The sequence below is a fragment of the Cimex lectularius genome, unplaced genomic scaffold, assembly GCF_000648675.2.
Source record: "Cimex lectularius strain Harlan isolate CLEC.00 unplaced genomic scaffold, Clec_2.1 scaffold179, whole genome shotgun sequence".
Taxonomy (NCBI): Eukaryota; Metazoa; Arthropoda; class Insecta; order Hemiptera; family Cimicidae; genus Cimex; species Cimex lectularius.
The window spans coordinates 536,309-558,675 of NW_019392757.1; the positions used below are offsets into that span (position 1 = coordinate 536,309).

The 22,367-nt window shown below is 32.6% G+C and overlaps 1 protein-coding gene across 3 annotated transcripts; it reads right to left on the reverse strand.

Moving 5' to 3' along the window:
• Positions 1–3,321: 3,321 nt before the first annotated feature.
• Positions 3,322–21,878, reverse strand: LOC106671071. Of its 3 annotated transcripts, none has more exons than XM_024227342.1 (3): positions 21,632–21,878; positions 7,366–7,487; positions 3,322–5,187 (listed from the first exon to the last, which is right to left on the reverse strand). In XM_024227342.1, the coding sequence occupies exons 1-3, from the start codon at positions 21,704–21,706 to the stop codon at positions 4,173–4,175; spliced, it is 1,212 nt and encodes a 403-aa protein (XP_024083110.1). In that variant the 5' UTR covers positions 21,707–21,878; the 3' UTR covers positions 3,322–4,172. The 3 variants fall into 3 exon arrangements, with proteins under 3 accessions (XP_024083110.1, XP_024083109.1, XP_014257359.1); XM_024227341.1 differs by lacking the exon at positions 3,322–5,187 and adding an exon at positions 5,444–6,624 and having other exon boundaries at positions 21,632–21,871; XM_014401873.2 differs by lacking the exons at positions 3,322–5,187; positions 21,632–21,878 and adding exons at positions 5,444–6,624; positions 12,521–12,642.
• Positions 21,879–22,367: the final 489 nt, after the last annotated feature.

Below are 22,367 nucleotides of genomic sequence, written 5' to 3' on the forward strand. Positions count from 1 at the left end.
GAGGAGGATGAAACTGCCATATCATCGAATGTGAAGCAACCGCTCAATGGAGACACCTGTGATAAAAAGAAAACCCAGTTTAGTAGCAACGACAAACCTAGACTTCTTAAAAGAAGGATCGAGTCGATTGCACTGGACTTAAGAACTCGGAAAGTTCAATAAGCCAGAAGGCAGTGCTTGGGGAACAAAAAACCCCAGTTCCTTGTAAACATCAGCATCGTTATCATGTGTAAATTTATAAATATTTTCGGTGTTTTAAAACTTTACTTCCAACAGCAGCTATTTGTCGTCTAGATGGTTTTATTGTTTTAATTTTAACCGCATCTATGTAATTATATCTGTATGTAATTAAAGCTATTATTGTTGTATGTTACACGTTTTTTTCTTTCTTCTTAGTTGTTGTGTCAAATCTCTTTTAATTTTACATGGGCAACTTTAGCAATTATATACAACTTTATTGTCATATTTTTATATACAATTGTCTTCGTGGTGTCTGACTCCCCTCCTACACATTCAATCATTTAATCGGTTTATTGATTAATGACGACTGTCTTTTACCTTATTTTTTTAAATGGCATCACCCAGTTGTCTTCCAGTCGTGAATGTTGCATATTCCCGAAAGAAACTTTGTAGATGCCATTGGAAACGTGTCCTCGTTTATAAGTATGTAATTTAGATGTAATGTAAAAAATAGACAAGTAAAAGTTTAAAAATTTATTTTAATACGGTACAAAAGAAAAAATTAGACATTTAGTAGTACACGATTGGGTAGTAGTAGACAGTCTGAGGTTGGTAAACGCTGTAGACGATGTGTTGCGGCTTGCTACCTGGGAATTTTCCAGGCGACAGAACCAGATTTTCCGCTCCTGGAATTCCGGCGACTGCTGTGGCAATCGGTCTGCTCACTGCAAGTCCTCCGGGTCCTACGACGGCCTGTCCGATGGGCTGAGCAGAAGCAACTCCTCCGACACCGGCGATGGAAACTGCGACTGGTTTCGCTTCGGCGATCGATGCATTTTCTGGAGGTTGATTTATAGCTACTGAATCGTCTGGGTAAGAAGGATTCTCTTCCGCCACGCCGACATCCTCTTCGTCCTTATGTCCCTGCGGCACCCTCCGCTCGCCGGTTATGTACATTTGCCCGGAGGGGTGAATGACGAGGAAGCGGCCTAGTGCTCCTCCGTAATAAGCCAGTCTTTGCACTTCCGAAACCCCCCTCGACTCTAACCTGAAATCGTATATAAAGAATGGTTTTAAAATTTTTTAATAAAAAATCGTTTCTTTCATTTTCATTACTAATTCTCGAAAATATGTTACAAGTATGATGTTTGTAGTATTTAGCGACCGTTAATTAATGATTATTTGGAGATCGTGAGATGCGGTCTTGTGTGATGTAGGTTTAGAAAAACATTATCTTATTGTGCCAACTTTTCATCTTTATTTAGATCATCTTCAGGGCTCAAAGTGTGTTTTCTGTGCAGATGTGTGTCGTGTGCGACTTTGAGCCCTGAAGATGATCTAAATAAAGATCGATACGTTGGCCCAATAAAGAAAATGTTTTCTAGACCTACATCACACAAGACAGCATCTCACGATCTACAAATAATCATTTGTCAAGTTTGTTAATTCATCAACTGTTTTATCAATCCTGCATAAACAGATATACATCTGCTAGTCAGGTAATTCGTGGTTCATTTTTATAGCATATTTATGATTTATTGTCCCATCGTTTGAAATCTATTCTTTGATGTTTTGTCCCATTTCATGTTTTGCAGACCGAGTAGCCACGGATTAATGGTAAAGTACACATTGTCTAATCAACATTATTTATTTCTTACCTACCTCAGGTAAGAAATGAAATATATAGTTTATAATTTTAAAGGAAATGAAGTGATTATGGGTTTGCCATTGTGCTTGATTTACACTTGCCAGTTTGCGTTAAATGAGAAAGTTCGTTAAACTAGCTCTGTTCCAAACATTGACTGTAATCAGCTTTATTGTTGGCGATTTAATTTTATATAAATTATTTTGGATAATAATACATTCATGACAAATGATTTTAAGGAGAGTATCCGTTGGATTTTATTTCCAAATTTGCCGAAAAGAACTTTTCGCTTTAGGTTTCCATACCGACACATCATTGGCGGATAAGATCAAAAGAAATGAAGAGCCTTTCTTGAACTATTTTTGAACAAAAAAATGGAAACCTGGCGGAATACTTAGTGTTAGTTTAATGACTTGTATAAAGTTTATTATTTTCTACCATCTACGCAAATGTAGACATTTTTTCAGTGAAAATTGGGATCATAAGCTATTTAGATTTAAGCGGACGATTATTTGTGTGGTGTTGCTTACCAAAATGTTTCGTCTTAGTTTTGTTATTTTTATGACACTATCTACATCTCATGTATTTTTTATTTATAGAATATAGAAAGATCTGATCAAATACACTAACGAAATTTTATAAGTTCGTTCTAATATGTCGCTATTTCAGATGTTCCAAAGATTTCGGCAGACTTCCATTGCAATCTTGGACATCACGATGTATGCATGATCACAATTTGGCCAAATATTTTAATGAAAATATTTAAATAAATAATCATCATTAACCGAAAAAATAACAGTTTAAATTTAATGGATTGCTATCTTTATCGATCTCCTCAGAACTCAATCAACACGGTACCGTTCTCAAGTCATTTTCCAGCCCAAAAACCTTTGTTATTTTGAAGAAATCTTCACCAAACGTACTACTAACGACTGGAATTTCAAAATATGAAAACGACATATAAAATAGACGATACCGGCAAAATTGTATGTTGCATTAGAAAAACAGATGGAAACAATGCCTGATAGCTTTTAAATCTCTTCATTATATTTTCTATGCTATTAAATTTTAATATATTGTGTTTTAACAACTTTAAAATAGTATCGAGATGAGCATGCTTAAAAGACAATGAAAATGAGACTTTTTGTCTTTCGACCCAAAGATTATGTAACAACAATCTTCAGATAATCATTGACAAATAACGACAATGATTAGTCAATACATTTAGTACTTAATAGTGTACTATTATTTTAAAAATCAAAAATATCTATACATTTGAATGATTTAACATAAATAGATGTTAGAAAGAAGTGAAATATTCAGATAGAGGAAATTATGTATTTAATATTATTGCTATTAGGCACTAACGTTTCTATATATTTAATATTTACCAAATTACCCCCTTGAAAAAAATATTGGGTTAATAACCTGCACATGCTTGATGAAAATAAACCACCTTACTAATGAGTAATGAAGGGTTAAAAGAAAATGCAAGCCAAGTGATAACCATTTTTATTTTAAACAACAGTTTTATGCAATGTAACAATTTTTCCCCTTCAAGATGAACCTCTATTTGTCCTAATTTGTTTACAATATATTGTAAAAATTATATATATTTTCTAAATCAGTTTGCACAATTATTTTCAAATTTGTTGATAATACATTGCTTTCAACTAATCAATATCAGCCTTTTTTTGCGTATACATAGGTACAAATTATTATATATCGTTAACCTAAAAGTTTAAAAGCATTAGTATTGCTACTACACATTCTAAATTACCCAATTGCTTTTACTCATATTCCAACTTTATTTCAATATGTTACATTGTCATCCTTGTACCTTATGCAATGTTAGTTTCAATAAAGTTACCTTAACCTTCAATAAACCACTCTAATTCATTTCAAACAACTCTAAAAAAATATTCAATAGTTATCATTTGCAGTACATAAGTGAAAACAGCAATACATTTTTGGTTTAGGGGATAAACTATTTATTGATTTTTTATTTTCTTATAATTAAAAAAAATAGAAGTACTTAAATTATTAATACTGCTTATTACACATTCAATACTTTTGGGTACAAATAATACTGTTAAGATTCTAATTCATGTAAATAAAATTAGTTGTGACTGTTACTGAATTATCACAATTTGAAAATAAAAAATGTAAGAAAAAAATATACCTAAATACATCTTAAAACTATCTAGTTGGAAAAATAGAATGCCCATTAAACTAGAAATGAAAATACCACTGCATGCAAATTTAAAATGTTTCTCAAGAAAAGATCCATTTCCAGAGGAATATTTTCAAGTTGTTAAATTTATTAGTAATTGTTGTTATTATTTGGTTACTCATTTTTGGTATCATTTGAATATGAAATGATCAGTTTTGGATGAGCATGGGCCTGCCCACCAGGGCCAGCGATAGCGACTGCATCAGGGTCAAAATCAATATCGACTGGTTCTCCCTTTCTGAGAATAGCTTTTGCGATGGGTGATGCTACTGCAACACCTTTCGCTCCAGCCACTGCTTTGGCAACAGGTCGAAGTACAAGACTTGTCGTTTGATCTTTCCCCACAGGCACCGAAGCAACCATAACAGGAGAATCATTAGATTGTTTGTTGGGATTTTTCAATGAGTCCTCATGTTCACGAAGGATTGTGTCTTGAATTTTTGTAACATAATCAGTAATGTCACTTTGAACATCATCACCAAATGAATTAATATTTTTTAAAGGAACATTCCTATGGAATGAATTGTAATAATAAGACTGTGATGATGGTGTTCTTGTGTAGTATTCTATCACTGGTTGCCCATGTGAACTACTTTCTAATGTTGTTTTTGGGCTTAAAAATCCAGAGAAAGGAAATTTGGTTGGCTCTTTATTCTGAAAATAGTGGTAAATATTTGGGAAATAGTGGGGGAACAATTGCTGTGATGGAGGTCTATATATCAATGATGATATTAGTGGACGGTTTGGTTTTTGATTTCCTAAGCCAAATGTATGACTGGTGGCAGATTTATTTGTGTTTGTGGTGTTTGTATTATTCAGTTCAATTTTTTCAGGGACAGTGACTAGTGTTTCAGTTGTTTGGGGAGCTTGAGTCCCTTGCACAATGGTTTCTCCTTCTTGTTGCACAATCGGTTGCTGCACAATTTCGCTTGGAGATGGGAATGTTGTGTTTTCCTGAGCCTCTTCCCTGTTCACTTTGGACTGTATAAGTTTAATCAGGCTTGCTACAGGCCTTCTCCTCTTGGTTGAAGGCAATTCTGCTGATAACGATTCAGCAGGCACAAGTAAGGCATTATAGTCTGGGAAGTACATCAACACCGGTACAGCTGAATTTTGAATTTGAAGGTACCTGAAATATATAATTAAGCTTTGCATATTTCTTTTATTGTCAATTAATTTTTTAAAATTGTAAAATGCTTAATTTGTTCACAGTAAAGAAAATTTCAGGGTTTTTCATTAAAGAAACAACAGGTACAATTAATTATAAAAAAATTTATTACAGTATATTAACTTGAGCAATGAATATTTCATTCATTTATGTATTAAAAACAAACTATTTACAGCCAACTACTTATAATTAAGAAAACAAATGAATTAATAAATATATTCGATTGAAAGGAACTAGTAAAAAAATTCATACATTTAGTCACAGTTTTGATGTTTAAACATTTTCTTCGTCATAATTTACAGTCTTTCAACAGTTGTGGGCATTGGAGAATGAGATTTAAAATTGTAGTACACTACAGGCCCATTAGCAATAACCTTACCACCTTTTGGAAAATCAAATTCTGGTCCGTTTCCCCTAGATATCACTTGAGTTTTTGTAAATGAAGGAATTTCAATTACTCTTCCTCCTGGTCCGACCACTGCTGTACCATCAGGAGTCGTATAAGCTGTACCTCCAGGTCCTACTATGGCAGTGCCACCAGATCCTGCAGTTGCTATTCCTCCTGGTCCTGCAATAGCAACTCCACCTCTTCTCACTTTCAATCTCATTATACTTGGGGCTGCATCACTACTACGTGAAAAGTCATCAACAAAAAATTTATGATAATCATTATTTGCTGGCACATCTCGTTTGCTTCTGGTCTTGGCTGCATTCTTTTTGCACACATCAGCCTCAGGACCATACTCGACAACATTAGTAAAAGCTGTCCACATCGCATTGAAAGGGTTGTTAAAAACTATTGGGAAGTAGTCATCAAAAATTCTATTCGAAAGTTGTTTCATACCTAAATTTTGTGGACCAAAAAAAGGCTGGGGATACATATTTGTTGGATCTTGATACTGAGCTTGTACACTCTGTGCAAATGGAAACATTTTATAACCCATCGCTGGCTGTATGAATGTTTGGTAATGTTGAATTCGCCTTATTACATTTTTTCCTGGACCTGTCTCAGTCGTTTGAAATGCTTCTGGATAAAAATTTTTAGTCGGAACATCCAAGGAGGGATCAACGTAATCAAATTTTGAATTCCCACCTCTCGCTTCTATTCCAAGTGCTCTGTTGAATTCATCAGCATTAAATTCATAGTCATTATAATCCATATTGTTTGGAAATGTGTTTTCATGTTTGTAATCTTTTTCCAGTGGATTGTTATCTGCACTTCTTTCAACTCTATTAGTGAACTGGTTGTTTTGCTCTTTGAGCAGACTGTCCATTGAAACTTCCTTAACTACTGCCTGCGTTTCATGTTCATTGTTAGCATCATAGACAAGATGAACGGGAATCTCAGCTCCATTCTTGAATTCAGTTTGTTTTCCTTTGCGACTTGGTTCCTCAACCCTACAAAGGATAAACTATGTTACTTATCTTATACAATATGGCAACAGTTAGGTTAAATATTTTAAAATGAATTAATTATTTTTGTGAATTGTTATTTATTGCATATAAACACTTGAAAAACTTGGGTGAATGCTTAAAAGAAGTAATATTCAACTATTGAAATTAATTAAACGTCATAATTTTTTCTCGATAAATCTTTATTTTTTCACCAAATCTTTCGAGTGGAAAAATACTAGTTAACGTATGATAATAGAAGAGCAAAAGTTACAAATATTATTTTAAAATAAAGTTGTGTTAAATCAAACATTTTGTTATTTAAAGTTAAAAAGCTAATATTGCCTAGAATTTTTCTTACCTTGTTAAATATCGCCGCCTCCAACGCAGATCTAATATTATTTCACTAATCTCCTTTTTTCCAATATTCCATTTCACTAGTATATACACACCAATAGTACTTTCGTCCGTTATAAAATATACACAAAACTTGAAAATAATCGTGGGAAGAGAATATGGCGAACTTTGACAATTGTGTTACCAAAGTGAGTATTATTAATTAAAAGTTATTAGTAGGACAGTTACTTGTAGAAGGGTTAATGAAGTAAAAAACCGTTAGTGAGTGGAAAAACTAAAACCTGTTATATATTATTATGTGCAATTATACAGTTACCGATTAACAGAATATTCATAAAACAAATGTCTACTTGGCGGATATAATTTGAATTTCTTTTGAAAATTACTTACGGTAGGTTTGCGACACTGGGCTCGTACGTCAGGTACTTCAGATCTCTTTCATCTCTCTTTTTTTCGACTCCGTTTTCAGGCCTTCCGTACACAAACGACACCAACAAGAGGAAAACGGCAACCTGTAAAATTGGAGCAGTCATTACTAAGCGGAATGAAATGTGGGATACTGTTCTAAGGTGTCCTGCCTGTATTGGTATGCGAAACTAGTCAACGCTGAGGATCTTACATAATTAACCTTGCTATTGAAAAGGTCCGATGAACCACGAAAGAAAAAAGTTTATTTTCTATTGGCTCATAATTCGCATTCAATGTCGAAGGAGTTTTATTTTTTGCCTGTCACTTTGATCCAAAATAAAAATAAATTCTTTGCTTTCGACAAAAGTAACACGTTGAAAGTTTTCAACTATGAAACATTTAAAAAATGAACTATTTATAAAATCATTAATTCGATAAACGAGGAAAACTAATGTCGACAATTTCATTACAACTAAAGTTCTTCCTCAATGGATTTTTGGCGAAACGACAGTGGAAAGAACTGATTGGGAGTTTAGAATGTGACGGGGCGGTTCAAAAACCTCGTTCGGCACTCCCAGTAACTAGCATACGTCATAAAAAATTGCCGGATACAATTGTAGAACAGATTGCCATTACAAGACTTTAAATTTTTGTCCAGAAAAAATAATGAAGTTACCTTTAGTATTTTCACCAAATCCCTGCTCAAATGATAAAATTTATAAAAGAAAGGGCATTGGTCCCGAAATAATTATAGACAATAAAATTTTGTGAAGTTCAATAATACCAATAATGCCCCCATCATATGATGAATTCCACAACAAACAAAATAAAAGATGGAATTCCACATTACAGAAGTATACAATATACTTGCAGATCATGGATGTTATTAAAATTTTAACAACTATAAAGCAATTTTTTTATAAGCAATTATATCCACTCGTCATAATTCATATCAGCCATTAATATTATAATTTTGTAGTAAAAAGTTAGAGATAAGACCAATTTGAAAGAAAAAAAACCACTCAGTTTCTTGTTCAAGCTTGCGATATCTCTTTTCATCGGGATTTTAAAATTATTACATGAAACTGTGTTGTATGTCTGTACCTCACTTCTTCGTCTGTTCATATTTGTATTGAATATAATTTGGACATGTGTCAGTTGAGATTCCGAGGAATATTGTGTACTCTGGAGCAGCACGAATAAAGTTTGGTGTGCGGATGTAATTTATTAGCGTGAATGAAGAGGCTTATTTCACAATCAGTCCTAGGAATATTCAGTACGCAAGGGCAGTGCGAATGAAGTCTTGTGTGTGAATGTAATTTATTAACGTTAATGGAGAGGCTTATTTTCCAATTACTCCGAGGAATAGTGTGTACTTAAGCAGTGTTAATAAAGTGTGGTATGTGTGAGTAATTTGTTAGGGCGAATAGAGAAGCTTCTTGCATAGTCACCCCGTGTATATCGAATACACTGAGTTAGCATGAATAATGTTGGTGTGTGAATGTAATTTATTAGCGCGAGGTTTCTTCTAAAGTCACCCCGAGAGAAATCGGGTACTCTGGGGCAGTGTGAATTAAGTGTGGTGTGTGTGATTGAAATTTATTTAAGGTTTATTGTTAATCTGTCGAGGAATATTGAGTACTTTGGGCTGGCATCAATAAAGTTTGATGTGTGTGTGTGTGTGTGTGTGTGTGTGTGTGTGTGCGAGCGCGTGCGCGTGAATGTAATTTATTAGCGCGAATAGAGAGGCTTATTCTAAGTCACCCCGACATATGTCGAATATTCTGAGGTAGCGTGGATAAAATTTGAAGTGTGTAAATGTAATTTATTAGCGTAAATAAAAGGGCTTGTTTCTTAATTTCCACGAGTAAATGGAGTACTCTGAGGAAGTATGTGAACTTGATTTGTACTGACAAGACACTAAGGTACGCAAGAGGATAATGAAGCGAAGGATACTTTTTCACCCAAAACCTAATTGACATGAATAAAACGACTGCCAAAATTAATTAGAAGGCTTAAAACGCGAAAGGTAAAAAAAAGCATCAAAGAAGGATGGCTGGCGATTGCCAGTGTAGTAAGCCGGCCCCAAAACTATTCACAACATACATCAGGACTTTAAACTTGTTATTAATTGTTTAAAAAATTAACAAATATGATCATGTAATAAGTAGATATACATTTTAACCTCGTGAATTAATAATTGTTTAGAAGTCCTTATAAAGGGATTGAATTCGTTAAAGTGACACATATACACAGAAAACACACTTTGAGTGAGTACAAATACTTTCATTAAACCTACAAATTCTACATTGTGTACATCATTGTACAAATCATAGTCATAAATTATATGTACTTGTATAATTTAAACAATGTTTATAAATCCAGGCCCTGAAGATGATCTAAATAAACGTTGGAACGATAAATAAAATACTTTTCTAACCTGAATCCCACCAGACCGCGTCTCTCGATCTTTAAATAATCATAACATTACGGTCGCTAAATATTACACATCCCTTGAAAATTTGACGAAGGAACTGACTGTTTTCATTTCTATCAAATGAACCCAGCCCTATACTAAAAATTGTATTGCAAAATGCAGAAACTTCTTGGTAACGTGCGGAACAAGCTCCAAACCGTTTACACTTTTTAAATTTAACAGAAATAATCAAAACTATGTAATCAATAAATTATATATAAAGTATATAACAATAAATTATATAAATTTAAATGATTAATCATTAAAATCAGTCAAAATATTCGAGGCAATCGTGACTCACGGTGGGTTTTGCGAGAACGCGCACTATGAAAAATCAAAAAAAATTTTTTTAAATGTTTAAATGTTTTTTTAACATAAATTAATAATAATCAATGTGTAAACCTTGACAATATTTGATTGTTATTGTATTTTACTAAGCGAACTGAAATTACTACCAAAGGAACCTTTCGCCAAAAAGATTTGTTTGGTATTCAGATCTTAAAAGAAATTAAAATTTTTAAAGACTCCATATTAATTAAAACCCTACCTTTTTCTACGAATTTTTAAATAAATAAATGGACCTGTCATTTCGATTATTTATTGTACTGAAAAGACCGGCCCAGCCTATTAAATAATCATCAAGTCCCGTAACATAGTAGTTAAACTCTCGTTCAGGTTCATCCTCCCTAAAGTATTTTTTAATTTAATTCAATTATTAATTTATCTCAACTGATTCGTTATCTCAACTGATAAAATATGATGCGATCAATTTTCTCCATCATATTTGTTATTTATGCGAAATATATATTATTCTTAATAAAAAAAAAAGTGTAAAATTTAACTTTAGTCTATTTAAGCTTTTAAATTTTAAATGTGTTCGATTCAATTTCAGTTTATTTTTTAATCTAATTAATTTTAAATGCAAATTTTTTGCCAGTTCAGTCGGACAATCTGTATTTTCGGGTTCTTGCTGAAATAGTTCGTGTCTCGCTTTTCAAAATTTAGTTCTGTTCGTTTTCTTTTTTCTACTCCGCTCTATTGTTTAACACAAATGTTTAATTTGTTAATATTCATTTAAACCATGTTCACGTTTGTTTCGTGCATAGTATGATTTCATCATTCCTATTGTCTCTGGCGTAATTTGGCGTACGTAAAATTTCGACGGTTGTGAAGATTTCGTTGTTCTACTGTCGTGTCTACAATTATTCCCAGTCTTTTTTTGAAATATGATTGGTCTGTTTTTGTTCTAGTATGACCTGATGTGTTTTGGTTTGGTATATTTAATATTAGTCTTTAATATTATAATTATGTTCTTAAAAAATCAGGATAAGACAAATTTGAAAGAAAATAAAAACCCTCAGTTCCTCCATCACGCCTTCGAGGATTTCCCCAATTTTCTTCTTCATCAGGACATTGAAAATATCTACTTATAGTTCTAAAACTTGTGGTTTCAGACATAGTTAATTGAGAGTTATAGTTGATAATTGTGCCTTATGTGTGTACAACGGTTAAGTTTGGTAAACTAAAATTATTTTGAAATACCAAAGATAATCAAAATAAATCCTGGAAGACTTATATTGATGATTTTTTTTGGATCCTCTGGGAGTTTTTAAAAACCTTTGCTGTAGTTATCGACCCAGGTTGTCCTAGTCCGAATTGACTATTTTGACTGAAAATTGTGCTGTTTCAAATCTACCTGAACAAATATAGAAAATAAATACTGTTTATTGTTCAAATATAGTATACTTTAGTTTGTATTTGTGTTTTGATGTTGACTATGATTTTCTTATCGTGAATTGTGATCTACTTTCGTGTAACTTCGGGGATGTTTATGTGAAACCTGTTGTGTAAAACCACTCCACCATTTAAAAAACTGCATTTTTTCCTAAAATGTCTAACGAGTGTATCATTGACTGGATTAATTAAAAGGGCAGATACCCCGCAGGGTTTTCACTGCCAAGGACATGTCAAACGACGGCAGTGACCCAGAGCTCGTTCCACCGAAGGAACCAGTCGTCCTTTGCAGACGCCGGGTGTGGTCCCAGGCTAAAATTGCTACCTTGGCCGTTTCGGGGAGTGCCGGAGCAAATCCGCTACGGATTTACGAAGGGTAGCCCCCGCGTATGTCCTATCTGATCTCAGATTTGCGGCAGCATCGCGTGGGGGTAAAATCCAGAAGTTGTGGCCGTTGACCTCCCTGCGACACGTAAGCTTAAAGCTCTTTGAGTTTTTTTTTGCACTTCTCGTTTTTTTTTATGCGGGCGTCAGGCAGAAGAAGCCGGGCTAATAGGTGAAAAAGGCCTCATAAATTCAAAAAATAAAAAGTTTCAAAACCTGTTTACATCCCGAGCATTGAAAATTTTAAAATAATTGGGAACGTCTCTGTTAAACAAAAAATTATGCAAAACGGTCTCATTTTTTTTTTTTTTTTTTTTTTTAAATCTAGGCAGTCTTGATTCCCAAGTCTACCCAACTAATAATAAATTCGGTTAGCCTGGAATAAATTTTAATATAATATATAATAAATAAATAAACATATACATTTACAATCAACTTCACCACATTTTTTATTAATATTTACATAATAGTAGCGTACATTGGGAAAGAATATCGTCAAATTTAAAAAAAAATGAAAAAGTACAGCGAAGTGTTGGTAAGTACCTTCATGATCGGACAAGAAGTCGGCCGTTCCAGCTACAAGAAGAGACTAACGTAGGATAACAAGTAAAGTTTGCTTTTAAAACGCAAACCAGTTCCTGGAGCGGTGGGGGCTCTCCTTTTCTTATAGAATCCTCCTACCCTCGATGGAACGTCTTCACGTCGGCTTTGTCCTGGTGAATGGCAGGAAAATCTTGTCGCCAAAGATGTTCACCCTCGGCAAAGAGAGGGTTGGAATTTTAAGTTCTGGACAAGCAGTTTAATTATACGGAATCGAAGTGCAAAGAAGACGTCCCTTTACTTTTCAATCCTTTTTGCTTATTACAAGAAACTAAGAAATTATTAGAATGATTGGTTAATTATAAGGTACAAAATATAAAACATCAAAAGTTCTTCTTTGTCCAAAGTCGGATCACATTTTCTGGAAATGTCAAGGTCTTTGCCAACTGCATATTCTTCTTAAAATAATTTTAGAACAACGTCATTCCTACTTATATTTTTCAAATTGCCGACAATATAAAACATGAAAATCGGTCATTTTAATGAAATTGATCAAATTAATAAATTGACAGCATTTGTTGGGTTTTTCTGGTTGTTGGAGAATCCGTCTAATCTGGATACGTTTCACGATCAAACGGGTTTCTTCTTACCACAATGAAGAGCTTTTTGGCTGCGTGTTTGTTACTAAATGTTTAAACTTTACAAAAAATAAAATACTATAATATAAAGAATTTTTTTCTTTAAATAAAAACAATAGATTTGAACCATGGGAAACACTGGAGATAACGAAAAATGGATTGATATTTATAATTTCAAATCACGACTTAACCAACTTAAAAACTTGATTATATTATTGCAAGTAAGTTAAATGACTTTATTTTGCATTTGAAAAAACTTTGGGTGGTATTTCTTAATTTATTTTTAGCAATTTTTATCAATGTTAAAAAAAAAACTTTAATCAATAACATAGCAAGATTTAGCGGACCTAAAAATGTTAACTGAACTTAACATTTTTTATTAAAATTTGATTACCAAACTGAAAATATTGATAATTCTATACCAAAAAGTTAATATACATATCTTATATCGATAGTAGAAAAACAATTAAAACAACATCCTCAGGAATAAAAAGACACAAAATAAAGTCAAAGAAATTTATTGAAATTAATAAAAAATTAATTACATAATTTCAATATTACATTTCCATAATAAAACTATTTTCAATAATTTTGTTGCATTTGTAAGTTTTGTTTTTCTGAAATAAATTAATTAAATAATGACAATAAATCGTATAATGCTTTGCATAAATGTAGTGATAAATTGAAATTGGGCCTTAAAGATTCCAAAGAAAAAATAAACAAAATGTTGTAAAATTGACACTAATTTTCATTCCCTAAAAGTAAAAATTGTGTGTTCGAATTATTGCTAAGTTTTTAAATTAAAACTCAAAGATACATTGAAAAAAATAACGTAAGTTAAATGTTTTTGTACAACTAAACGATGAAACGTGCAAAAGATAATTTGTAGACAATATTTTGATTCTTACAGGTTTTAAACAATCAAATGCAGTGGGGTATCACCTAATCATACCCAATTAAATGCATGTAAGAAGGTAATATAGATAATGTACATTATTTTTAAATTTAAATTTATTTAAAATTGAAAAAATAAGCACCAAGAGAATTATTTCACAGGTAATTGATAAATAAAATAATATAAGAGATTCCAAATCTGATCAATTTAATTTCATTAATTTGTCATTACTATGTAGAGTTTTTATAACTTTTTCTATTTAACAATTTGATTTTTGGGATCAGGACTGTGGTTCTAATTGAAGTAACTGTATCTTTTTCGCTGGTCGTTAATTTTCCGTGTGATTCCTCTAATTATTTTTTTCGCAGCCATTTAACGCAACTGCACAATGTATACCTGGCTAGGAGATTTAGCAGATTGGAAGCTCATTTTCAACTGTAATAAACGAGCTACAAAGATAGTACTTTTAGTATCATGTTCGTAAATGTAACTTGATTTCACGTAAAATGTTTTAATAACTGTACCTGAATGTTTTTTTTACACGAAAAATATGTAATCGTGCGTAGAATAAATGAAAAATTAACCAAACAGTTATTACGCTCGATTGGAAGATCGAACATCCGGCTAATCTCGATTCTTTTCACGGTCAGACGGGTTTCTTCTCACCGTAATGAGATGGTGCCGTAAGAAGTCGGTGGGAAGTGCTCAGTTCAATATTTGTTTTATTCCTCGTGAGAAGGTTTTGACGAGAATTCAATATACAGTTTTACAAGAAACTAGAAAAGAAGCCACCTGCCGAATCTTACTTATTTTCATGGTTAGAATGCATTTTGTCGCCTTAGAGTGGAATTTTTACATTTTACAAATATATGCGCATTTCCTGCTCATTTCAAGTCAAGTTACACTCTGATTTATGATTATGCCAATTTTTGGTGTTTTAGATCCTGTGATTTTTTTCGGCTTGATGCCTTCTTTAAAGTTATTGCTTACCCTTGTTCTACCCACACGCACGCCAAAAATTTTTTTTTTCGTATTTAAATGTGCTTTTTATTACTGTAGTAAATCCCTTTATAGTATGAATTATATACCATATATTTTATCTTGAAGGTTTATTTTGTTTGTTAGAACTGAGACAACCTACACTATAATTTTGTTTGTTGTTTGTTGTGCTCTCTCTAATAATATAGTACATTTTGATTTTAAATAGAGTATTTCGTGTAGTTTTTCGTATAAAACGAGCCAGTATTACGAACTTGTTCTGAGTGTAATAAAGACATGTTGAGAAATGATTCAGTAATTCACCTGCTTTTGGGCGAAAGTACGCGCAGGTGCCCCTTATGCAGAGATCTGTTGCTCGATTTGTCCCACATAATTGAGGCGAGTCAGGTCTTGGCTCCATACAGAGAGCGTGTAGGCATGCCGCCGGATTTAAGAAGGATTCTCGAGCCAGCAATCGGTTTCTCGGTCCCCTGATCCGTTTTTTAAGAGGACGTTTGGTATTTTACTGTATGTAGTTATGTTTTGGGTGTTTTACCGAATTATTAGTGTGAGTGATGATGGGTGATTGTGAAATATAGTCACCATTGCCCCTCAGGCAGTGTGTGTTCTTAGGGTCAATGGCGGAATATTTATACAATTATATTATTTTACAAACTATGTCTTTTTACCGTTAAATGTATATATAATATAATTAAATTATGTTAAGAATTGCTTTGTCACCCATCTCATTTCTGAGGTTACATATATCTGTGTGTTAATTACAGCCATATATTTTTTTGTATTTTAGACTTATTTTTCTATTGTACTTATTTTTGTATTTACTATTTTTCATTGTATAAATTAATTATTTTTACAGCAATAAGTTTTATGTTTTTTCCTTTTTATATATTAAATTTTACATTATTAGTATATATTGTTAAAATATTTTAGTATTATGTACATACTTTGTTTTACCTTGTTGTATATTTATGTTGTTTTTATTTTTCATGTTTATATAGATATTCAACAGTAAAAAGTACATGGGTTTGATTAGTTCCAATACATCTCGAATGAAGTGAATAAAAATAATTTGTTTATTTTTAATATTCCAGAGTCCTTTTCTGTGGATATAAATGAACGCATGAACTATGATACAAATATTATTACAACCACTTTGGCGTAAGAAGACCAAGAAAAAGTTAATATTGTTACAGCCTTCAGACTTGTTAAAAGTTTTACAAACAGTAGTTGAAAGTCATACAATGCGACTTCGGCTAAATCGGTTTAGTGGATCTTGCAGAAGTTAAAAATTTTCTTTTGCGAAAAGTCCTGACTGTAATAGGAAGAGATATTTCACTGCTCTGCAAACTCAATTAAATATTTTAATGGATATCCGAAAAACATTTTTCATTTCAAAAAACGGACAGAGCGCCTGATTTCATCTTACCACCAGAACGTGAGACTATTAAAAATTAACTGGATCGAATCAAGTTTGCAAATAGTACTGATATTTATGATGTTTTATGCTCGAACTGAAACGTGGCTGTCAGAAGGTATTAATTCAAGAGAATTAGGTTTTAATAATTAAGTGATACATCTTTATGATCGATCTCATGATAATAGTGATAAAACAAACTGTGGTGGTGTTATATTGGCTGTGAGTAAAATAAATCAAGTAGTCATGTTCTTGTTACTGATAAATCTAATGAACATTTATTTGTTTGTCTTAGTTTTAATTCTTTTTTCTTGTATGATTTTTATATTTCTCATAATATTTGGAGATTGTACTATTTCTTCAATTGAATGAAATGAATATGGATCAATTAGGAGTTGTCTTTATACATATAATCAGTTTATTGAACTTAATTTTTTATTAATCTTAAGCAATTAAATTTGACACCTAATAATAGTGAACATATTTTATATTTATTGTTACGCAATATTGATTCACAACCTCTGCGGAAGTTAGAATTACACGAACGTTAGTACTAGTTATCCTGCCGTTTCACTGAATTTCACTGTTCCAGCATATCAGAAATTATATTAGATCTGTTCATGCGCTAAATATTAAAGCCGCACATTTCTCAACATTTAATGAAAGAATTTTTCTAGTCGATTGGAATGCGTTGTTTGCATGTAAAAAGGTTGATGATTGTGTGCAAATATTTTATGTCTTATTTGAAGTTATTGATAAAGTATGCCAAAGATTGTTATTTCTATTGATTCATATCCACGATTGTTCCATGCTGAGATAAAATCATTGAAAAAATATTTTTAAAACATAAAAAGGTGCTCATATAAAGAAATAAATTCTGTTGGTGACTATACTGAGTTCTCCATGTTGCGATTTGAGTGCAAAAATATAAACAGAATCTGCCGTAGTTAATATATTAAATCCGTTGAAGAATCTATTTCAAATAATCTTAGCAAATTTTGGACATATTCAAAGAATTTGAAATCTTCCTCAGTCATTCCTAGTAATGTTTGCTATCTAAATAAAACTAGTACCTCTGAAAGTTCTGCAGTTAATCTATTTTCTGATTTTTCAAGTGTTTATTCAATTTGTAATATTAATAGGCCGACTAGTTTATCGTTAACGATCTAAATCTTAACTTAATACAATTATCCTTGTCTTATATCGTTAGAAGAATAGATCTTTGTAGCCAACTAGTTGTATTAGTCTAACAAAATTCCTTCCGTTTTTCATAAGAATGCAGAGGTATGGTCTTTCTTATTTTGACAACTTATTTTTAACAAATCATTGAACTCCGGTATTTTTTCAGACACAGAATTTAGTTACATTAAACCACTTCCAGAATCTGGCTATCCATCTGAGTTTACCAATCATGGTCGTATTATCTCCTGAAATATTAGACAACGTAATAAGACAAGCAACAATAAAATAAAATTTATTATCATTGAAATAAATAGTATTACTTGTAAAAACGACAGGTGTAATGCATGATGATTGAACAATAATATGGCATCAATATTTATTTCCTTGTAAATAAAAATAAATGTAACATTTATACTGAATTAACTATTAGTTTTATAAAGTTTCAATGTGGTTTGTTTCGCAAACTGTTTTAGTAGTTCACTGGACAAATATTACAGGCTTGAGTGATTGCATCTTCACAAAACCGGTTTCGCTGCTGATGGAATGTCACTTAACCGTGTTATTTACGTGTCAAAAAAACTTATCGGTCGTTTGATTGGTTTCCATTTTATAAACCCTTTTTTCCTATCGTTCTTGAAAAAAACGTCGATTTTGTTTTTACTTGTACCAAAACAGTTTTGTAAATAAAATAAATTTTAATTTATGTTAACGTTAAACAAACTTAGACAACGAATTCAATCAATGAAAACAGAATAAGACATATATTAAGACATAACAATATATATGTGGGAGACGAAAAACAGTACTACTGAAAAAGAAAAGTACGAAAATTAACTAAAAATATTAAGAAGCATACATGCCACAAGGAATACAACACAGACACAATCAACGAAATAAAAAACATACAGAAAAACAAAACGACACTAAATTTATACACAAAGAAAAAAAACGTCCAAACTGGCAAATCTAATTTGTAAATTAGGTGTTAAAACTGCACTTAAGACCACGAATACAATCGAAAACTATTAACTGTAAGATTCAACAAATCAACTCACTACTTAAAACAATACACCGGCAGACTGGACGAAAAATAATAGACAGACACATAGATCATGTAAGGCAGTTGAGGGACAATTATTGAAAATCAGAGTACTCGTCTCATCTCACAGTAAACCATCAACAATACAGACTACTTCTTACGTGATACTACTTCACGAGTTCAAAAAGGGCGAAAATTGAACAAAATGGATGAAAACTGGAAAATATGCAAACGCAACACATTTAAAACTAAAAAACTCATTAGTACAACAGTTAACATACCACCATTTCACCGTTGAAAACACTATACTAATTAAAAATAAAAAGGCTCAATGATCACAAAGACCAACCGAAACAATAAAAAAAAAATTAACCTACTAAAGGCAGTAGGTACAGACAAACATAACACTATCCACAACACCCCACCCTTACGACCACATGAAAGAAAATTACATAGACACCCTAAAAATGGCGAAATGCATAAACCCATCTGACAGACAGAATCAGCGAGGGGAGGATAGACAGACCTAGATGGTAGGTAATTATCAAACTAAAATATTTTAGTGTAGATTTCTCCGCTGGCCTGCGTGGTAATAACCTGCAATTTGGTTGTTACCTATCATTTTGGTCTATTTATCTTGACCCTGTTGGTCTATAAAGCGCGTTTCGGCATTTCACCCTATCAAGTGTTAAGTCTGTATGATTTTTGAGAAGTCCAGTCTATTTTATAAAGTCGTAAAGGATGAGTGCGTGCCTCAGCATTATCTTTGTTTTAGGTGCCAACGGTAAATAATTTTGTTTCTATTCAATACGTACCCTGACTACGTTGTAGCAATAACAATAAATTATTCACCTGATCTTTAAACTTTCTATTTTGTTAACTCTTCCTTCATTAAATTTTTCTAATTATTTAATACCTATAAATTTATAAATAACAATACACTTATTAATTACCAATTTTTTGCATTTTTTATAATAGTAAGAATTATTGTCAGATAGTCACGTCAGTACGTATAAAAGGCAAAATCTGTAAAGAAAATTCCAAATAGCATCCCTTCCCTTGTTCACAAGTTCACGGTTGAGTGCAATACTTTGCAGATCTTTTAAAAAGAAACAAAGAACGTTCCAGGTTATTTTTGGCCAGTGCCGAAATGAAATGGCGCCTGATGAACAGCCCATCATTAAAGGCTTGGTTGTGCCCTAGTAATTAAGTGTATCTCTCCTACTGTGTCTGTACTATTAAAAGAATCTTTTCTGAGAAATTAATACTGTAATGCACCTGATCCTACTGTCATTTGGATTAAATTGTTGTTGATAAATAATTTTGAAGCCTTTTAAATGTATTACCTAACAACGCATAGTAAAGCAGTAGTGTTTAATTGTGTTTTAAAACTTCAGTTCAGTTTAAAATTCAGTTTGCACAACGAATGTCTAATAATCAAAATATTCCATAATATTTTTCATTTGAAAAAATTTTTGTCAGGCACACAAAAGTCGACATTTTAAATAATAAGTATGAATGATGTGTACAACATCAACTTAATAAAAATACACCTTATGCCAAGAAAAGGTTTACACCATTGTTTTATTTAATAATTTTTATTTGTTTAGTTCGTACCTTACAACATTGGTTTTTATTTACGTATAAAAAAATCAATCACATTTGTAATATACAGGATGTCTCATGACGTCAAGAAAGAAATGTTATCAAATGAGCTTTGAACACACGTTCTTAAATTCGCAAAGGTCAGATTATCAGTGCAAAATTAACTGTTAATAAAAGTTGCAACATTTTAATGACTAATTTTTTAAACCATTTGTAAGCGAAAAATGAATTTTCTAGCAATTAAACGTTAATTTTACACTGGTTATAACTGACCTCTGAAATATCAAGTACATGTGTTAAAGGCTCGTTAGTAGGGGCAACGTTTCTGTAAACTCTATATCTCCCAGTATTTACAGAGCCAAGAAAATCTTATTTAAACTTTAGACTAGACTTTGGAAACTCTCAGAATTTATATTTTAACAGGTTTTGTACTTTGCCTGCTTAAGAGTACAATAAGAAACTAATGAACCTTATTGGATTTTTAATGCTTTTTCCAGTGATGTAATCAAATTTAGAGTAGGATTAATATTTTATGAGATAGGAGACTTCATGGAAAAAAGTTGAAGTAATACGAAAAAAAAATATCTAAGAGAATAAGATCATAGACATAATTACATCTGTTCAAGGGATGCTCAGTTGAATGGACGGTGTGGTGGTAGATGCATGGCTAAATTCAAATTTATTTATTATCCGTGTAAATCATTAAAAATAGTTTCAAAGTGCTTTTCTTTCTGTTAAATTCGACTACCCAGCAAGATGTCAGAGTTGTCACACCAACTCCTCTGCTCTTGAGAACAAAGAGCATTGCTTTGGGGCGTTTCTAGACACTTCCTACCCTCGCCTTGTTGTCTTATGCTGAAATCTGCTTCATATTGTGGTGCGGCAACATGTTCTCGAAAATCAAACCGATACAAATGGCGTCCTACTAGGGAGCATTTTTTTGTCCCATCCTTTATATCATATATACTGCTGACCTACCTGCATAGCCAATTTCATCATCACAGCCTTCTCGGACTATACCGAAATTATGTCCTCTAATTCGAATTCTATCCAAACTACCTCCAATATCCAAAAAACACTCGAAGACTGGTGCAAAAAGTGGAGGACAAGACTGAACGAAGAAAAATGTACTCAGTGTACGTTCACATTTAAAAAATAATCTTGCCCTCCACTGTACATCAACAACAAAGAGTTATCGACTTCCGCTCAAGTCAAATATCTAGGAATACTAGACAGCTGTCTGACGTGGAATCCCCACCCAAGTCTTAAAAACAACAACTTAAGAAGAATTGAACATCTACAAACAACCGAAATCCGTCATGACCGACAACACCTACCTTACCTTATAGAAGACTTTACTGCGACCAATTTGGACGTAAGGAGTGGAACTGTGGGGTCCTGCCAAATCATACAACATCCAGCGCAGTCAATCCTTCCAATCAAAAGTCCTTTTACAAATCGTCATAGCTTCTTACGTCACAAACCTCACTATCCACAATGACCTCAATATTTCTTTTATCAACGAAGTGATCCGTTCCCGATTCCAAAAGTTTTACACCAACTTCTCCATCTATCCTTCTGTTCGAGCCCTTTCTACTCATTCCTATCCCCAGAACTGGCACGTCGCTTCAACCGACGACGGCCTCGAGAAATCCTTGCCTCTGAATCCCACTCTCTCAGGGCCAGCATAGGCTGGCTACGCGTGACATGGTCCTCCGGGTGCAGCGCTGGCATTATACTTTGTGCTGTGTGAAAAAAAGTACTGTGATCATATTTCTAATATGTATAAATATGCGTAAGCCACAAATAAATTTTAAAAAATCTCTGATCCCTGATATTTTATATCAGCTGTAATATGAAGGTTGATATCAGTCACATCAAGATAAAACATTTCGTTCAGGGCAGTAATTTTCTCTTTTGTGGTTTGAGAATTACGGCAAGAAGCGTTGTCCTGTATAAAAAGGTTATCTTTATTTGGAAAGCAATTCAACCAAGAGGACCGTTTCAAGCAACACGGTTAAATATGATTGGCTATTTGCATGTCCGACAATCCTCCAGAGTTGGTAATATCCAGGTGC

What these genes read in the sequence shown, in the direction of transcription:
- LOC106671071 (XM_024227341.1), bottom strand. Translation starts at nt 21,706, where the DNA reads ATGTTGTATGATTTGGCAGGACCCCACAGTTCCACTCCTTACGTCCAA. An exon ending in GCAGTAAAGTCTTCTATAAG is followed by an intron (nt 7,488 to 21,631) that starts GTAAGGTAGGTG and finishes CCAATTTTACAG; the next exon opens with GTTGCCGTTTTCCTCTTGTT. An exon ending in CCCAGTGTCGCAAACCTACC is followed by an intron (nt 6,625 to 7,365) that starts GTAAGTAATTTT and finishes TATCCTTTGTAG; the next exon opens with GGTTGAGGAACCAAGTCGCA.